Below are 6000 nucleotides of genomic sequence, written 5' to 3' on the forward strand. Positions count from 1 at the left end.
CAGCTATGTAACGACAGCGACGTTTTGAGAGAAAACACGTCTTTATCTTAGAATAAAAAACCACATCCACCACTTTAAAAACAAGTGGTTAATCAAATGATGGAACACGAACAAAAAGGACCCTTACATAAGCGCAGGGTGCCTCGGTGTGTTTGACCTTGCTGTCTGCGCAGCGCCGTGCTGCTGCTAACCTCTGGAGCATAAATCAGCAGCACCTTGACAGGAGAAACCGACCAACCCCCCCCCCCCCCCGCCCCCCACCCAGAACACAAGCTTGCCTGCTGGAGTTTGTTGCCAGGTCTCGGGAATGGTTTAACAAAAAAGTGCCGTAGGTGTCATCGCTAGGCGCTCGGAGACAAGAGAAGTCCAGACTTGACAGGAAGGCCATGGAGACGCAGTTAAAAGCCTAATCACAGAGACAGCCGATACCCTACACAAGACGCAGTCATCCTTAAAAGAAAGAACATCCTGTTGAAATTCTAGGATTTCATGCATTTTATACATACATTCAAGTTTAGGGGTGTGCCGGGTTTACATTTTGCTGTTTCTGACACTTGAGGTCATCTAAAAAGATCCGAAACTGTTAAATCAAGGGTAAGCACAGTGATGAAAATAAACCTACTTCTAGTAGTTGGAGAAATTAAGTCACAAACTTTTGTAGGACTTTAAGGAATGTATGGCCACGTGTGTTTTTTTTAACCTTGAGGAATTTGCACATATTTAATTTTTTTCCCGACATTACTTTGTGTTTTTTTTTTTTTTTTTTGCGATAATTTCATGTCTGTGGTTTGTATTGTTGTTTTGCTATAATATCATTATTCTATTTGAGTTCTTTCCATCTGTTGTCCTCAACTCCAATTTTTTTTGGTTAGAAAGCCTCCATTCCCCCCCCATGTAACTCAACCAGTAGTTCTGTAACATGCGGCTAATGAGAAAAGGGGAAGTTGCATGAAACCGACCCCCAGCTTCAGGTACGCAAAGTGTTCGGACCATTTATCTGGGACTAAAAGCGGTTAAAGTACCCCTTCTGAAAGGCAGCGAGGGATAGCGTTCGCCGTACTCACGCTGACGACGGCGCTGCAGTTTCTCTCTCATGTCCTTCCAACAGAAACAGGGAAGGAAAAACAGAGCAATAACCAAACTCCCCGCTCCTCTTTGCTCCCGGCAGAAGCCACCCAGCGAGCACCAGGACTAAACCCCGCTGACCTGACCCAGATATTAACCCAAGCCTCCAGATGTGAGCGCGCGCTGGGATTACTCCACCGCTGCATCCAGCTCCACATGCTTTCCTAACGAGGCGTCCTGAAATGACCCCGGAGCCAGAGCGGCTCGTCGGCTTCGCTACCGGACTCTGTAGCAGCCACGCTCCTTCCTGTGGGCTCAGGTATAATAATGGTATTTATAGCATTTGTTCACCGTTCTTTTGAGACAGAGATTTTACCCATGCAGCTTGATACATATAGCTATCTATATGGAAGTCGTTTTCAATCCTTTCAGCCAGCTGTGTGGCAGGGCGCAGCAACATGTCGGGGAAGGGGCGTTGCTGCGATACTCTATAAATCGAAAAAGCTGAAGAAAATGCCGGGTCACTCCAGCACCTTCTCTGCATTCCCATTAGGATTTTAAACCTGTGAGAAACGCACAACGGATTTGCCAAGAATTTTAGCTGCTTTGAAACTCGAAACTTTAGTGCAACCGGCCCCATGCCTGGTTATAAAAAAATGCTCGTCTATGAAAGCAGGAGCTTTAGAGGGAGTAAAAATGAATCATGCATGTGTCTAAACAAAAAAAAAAACAAAAAAAAAATTAAGCAGGAGATGTAACATACTGTGAACATATTGAGGAATTTCTGTTTTGACCTTTTTCATATACAGGTGCACCTCAACAAATCTAAAGGTCATCGAAAAAGTCATTTTACATCACTAATTAAGTTCAAAAGGTGCACCAAAAAGCCTCCTTTTACGTCAAGTTAGCGCCACGTAAAGGTGCATCTCAATAGAAAGGAAATTTATTCAAAGAGTTCAAAAATCGAAATATAGATTCATTACACAAAGCAACATATTTCAGGTATTTTTATTTTATTTTATTTTGATTAAAGCTTACAGCTAATAAAAATCCAAATTTCCTCTCATAGAAAACTAAAAAACAATCACAGAATGATGAAACAGGCCTCGTTGTAAAGAAATCTGGGACCGGTCCCTTTCCTTCTCAGCCCAGGTAAGCTGCTTCTGACGTCGTCTCTGGTTCTGAGGGGCTAAACCCACTGAATGAAGCTACCGACTCCAGCCGCAGCTCACACCAAAGCTGGACGAGAATTCAATAACAATATACAGTATATCGATGATAGAAAAAAAAGGGTCAATAAAAAGTTCGATAGAAGTTTTCCTGCCTTTTGCATTCTAACCATGTAGGTTTAATATTAGTCATTGCATCCTCCCAACCAATCACAAACGCAGATCCAGGAAGCCCCGCTCCCTTCAAAAAGTTCAAAGCCTGTGTTTTTTTTTTTCCTTTTTTAAAAACTTGCAGCTATGGTAAAAAGTTGAGTTTGAATTCAGTGTTTGTGTTCTGTATCTAAAAATAGGTCGCCGAGCAACAGCATCAAACGGCCAGGGCTGCACTTAACGTATGTTATGAATTTATTGATAATATCAATACCTATCAATATGATTTCTATTTTATCAATATGCTTTTTTTTCTATATCGTCCAACCTTAGCTCACACCTCCTTATATCTCCCTCCAACTCTTGAATGGGATTTGCTCCAAAATCATCTCAAAAGGCACCAGCTATCCACACTGTGCATCTTTTTTTTTTTTTCCTGCCAAACTCTTTTTTTCTTCCACTAAACTTTCCGTCACTTAAAACAGCCAGCGGATGAAATAAATGCTTTGAATATATCACTCTGGGTGTTATGAACTCAAACGCGTATAACATCTGGAGTTGGACTGATGGAATGAACAAACTGTTTTGACGCCGATCTAATTTTCCCTAGATGCACCTGTGAGTACCAGCAAGGTTGACTTCTGAACACCTGGGAGGAGGATGACATCTCCTTCCTCTGCTCAGCTGATTCTCCATAAATGCATGCCTCTTCCTGACAACCTTACAGCACAAGTGCTGCTGAGGAGAGAAATAAATCTGCCACCTTTACTTTCACCCGTCCTCTGAACATGTGCACCGGTCACGACCCCCCCGGGGGCTTTGTTGCAGAAGCGCCCTGAGGATGAAGGAATTTAACTCCTTCTGTGCAGCTGATGTAGCTCTTTGTAGCAGCAGCTGCAGCAGCATTCTTTTGGGGAGGGGGGGCTGCCAACTCCAGCTCGTGTGCACAAGTTGCAAACTTCTCTGCAAACGCCCACAACCAGCAACAAAACCCACGGATGACAACAACCGGGAGGGGAGTGACGGCGATGAAGTGCGTTAAGTTCAACCGGCCAAGCTCGGTGCCTCAACTTGCAAACAGATGAAGAAAAGGGAGCGAAAACAAACACACACACACACACAGACACACACACGCAAAAAAAAAAAAAAAAAAAAAAATGCAGCCCGCAAGCCTACCATTTTGATCCAGCGCTTCGAAGCTCCAAGGAGTCCCAGAACAACTCCTCTCGCTGCGGTTCCCCCCTCGCCATGAAAACGATCCTTGGGATTGTCACATTTCTGCAGCTTTTATTTTATTTATTTATTTATTTATTTATTTTCTCTCGCCTTCACCTCTGTCTCTTTCCCCCCCTGTAGCTGTGGCGTTCAGACAGGCAAAAATGCAGAGCCTGCTTTTGCAGAAGGAATTGGTGATTGGAGCTCTGGGATCATATGGGTTTTTGTAAGACGCTTTTAAAGGGACACGGTGCTGTTTTTAAACGGAGAGAGAGGAGAGAGGGAGGGAGGGAGGGAGTTCATGTTCAGGCGCATTTTTCTCCCACTGTCCGGTGAATGTTTATGAGGCGGAACTGCGAAGGTCGCGCAGCGGCCGGCCATATGGCGCAAAATTAACCGCGCGCTCTCCGAGCGTTTGTGCGCTCCTGCCTGGAACGGTGTGACGTCAGGCGGCGGGCAGACACGTGCGAAGGTCAGAGAGTTCACCCAATTCCCACATGGCAGCAGTCACTGGAAGTGCAAGCCACTGTTACCGCAGCCGCTTCGCTCTGTACGGAGGTGGTGCGTCTCAGTAGAAAATGTAATTTATTTAAAAAAATAACAAAGGTTCAACTCATATTTATATTTACACACACGTTAAGTCATATCATTGAGGTGTTTCTATTTAATTTGAACTTGAAGGTTATGGTTTACAGCTAGCTTGTCAAGACTTGATACAATCTACTGGGTTTCCTTAGATAGGCCATTTTTTGACCAATCTACATAATCCCATCCAATCTGTATAATCTGATTGAATTTTGACTTTGGAAAGTGCCTTGAGATTACATGTTTCATGAATTGGCACTATATAAATAACATTTAATTGAATTGAAAAAAGTAAAATTCAGTCTCACGGAAATAATTTTATGTAAAAGTGATTGAAGAGGACTGTTATATTATCTGCTTGTTACAGTTTAGACCAGGGATCGCCAACCTTATTAAAGCAGAGCTACTTCCTGTAGCATATGAAGGGCTACCTGTACTGACCCTTGAACTCAAAGAGTCAGAGCTCACCTTAACTGCATGTAATATAAATCTGTTTTCGATGCTTTTAAATCATTGTAAATACATGTATCATTAAAAAGGAAGAGCAACTACACAAAATAGCATTTTAAATTAAGCTCATTTGAGAGTTTTGCTATTTTTTGAACAGGCTTGAGGGCACCATGTTGGTGACCCCTGGCTTAGACTATTTTGGTGAAGACTGCTGAGTTGAACATTTCTATAGCAGACATCCATTATGAGAAGGTAAGCCATAAAAGACCATTATTAAAGAAGCAAAGCTCATTAAAGAGTCGAGTTGGTGCTTCAAAGCCTGACAATACAGAAATGTTATGGCTAACACCTTAAAATCTAGTGACCGGACAATCATTAACATCCTCCAAAAGAAGGGTAAGTCACCAAAGATCATCATCAAATAAGTTGTTTTTTCATATTAATGGAACATTGGGTGGAAGGAAGCAGTTTAATGCAGTTTTATGACTTTCACAACCATAGGAAAGACAGCTTACCTGACTTGGAGTTTAGCACTTTTTATTTTTTAGAAATTGTTTAGCAGTTAGTTTGAAGTCTTGTTTGTTTAACTTTGATATTTTTTGCCTTGAGTTGGTTTCTTCATTTGACCTCTTTTAAAAGGGTCCTATAATTATTGTTTGGAATTTCGTTACTTTGGGGAAATAAAACTTATTTTCTTGAAAATGAACACTGTGTCCTCATGCTTGTCCGGCTCGGTCCCTCACAATCTTAACTGGGGTATTATTTTCCAAGGATGGTAAAGCTGATGAATAGTAGTTATTACGTGCTTAACGAGTCACCAGAGCTCACTTCTTGGTCATTTGTAATTCATTTAGCGAATCACTAGATGGAAGTAAATCCTCCACACTGGGGCTTTAAACATGCCTCTGAATTAACGTCATACAATTTAGTTTTAAAAGCTGCCAAAAGTTTCAGCCATGGTACTTTAGAGAAATATAAAGGTTGTTCACTCATTTCTTACCATTTCTGTGCAACTGAATCTGACTAATCTGCTCCTCTTTGCACCCAGGCCACAAAGCCCCCGCCCCCCCTGCAAACCTGCCCCCTGCAGATCAAACTGAGGCATTGCAGGTTGGCCTTTGTGGACTGCAGCTCTCCAAGAGAAAAGCTGAAAACCTCTGAAGTCATCCAAATGCGTGTCAATGCATACACTTATGTAGGAATTAATCTGACTACATAACATTATAAAGGGGAAAATGTTATTTTATATGAAGTCTGAGGTCATTCTAACATCTGAAGTACGATTAAAATGTGTTGGGTTTTCTTTTAAGTGCACAAATGAAGAAACATCGAAGATGAAAGAGTGGTGGTATTTAATAAAAGTAAA

The 6000-nt window shown here is 42.0% G+C and overlaps 1 protein-coding gene across 1 annotated transcript in view; it reads right to left on the reverse strand.

The window, feature by feature from the left end:
• The window catches only part of zbtb47b (zinc finger and BTB domain containing 47b), a 40467-nt gene extending 36664 nt beyond the window's left edge, over nt 1-3803 (reverse strand). Inside the window, exon 1 of the mRNA XM_012880155.3 lies at nt 3561-3803. Coding sequence (XP_012735609.2) covers nt 3561-3563 — 3 coding nt within the window. The 5' untranslated portion in view covers nt 3564-3803. The remainder of the gene's footprint in view (nt 1-3560) is intronic.
• Nucleotides 3804-6000: the final 2197 nt, after the last annotated feature.

This window comes from Fundulus heteroclitus, chromosome 21, assembly GCF_011125445.2.
Source record: "Fundulus heteroclitus isolate FHET01 chromosome 21, MU-UCD_Fhet_4.1, whole genome shotgun sequence".
NCBI lineage: Eukaryota > Metazoa > Chordata > Actinopteri > Cyprinodontiformes > Fundulidae > Fundulus > Fundulus heteroclitus.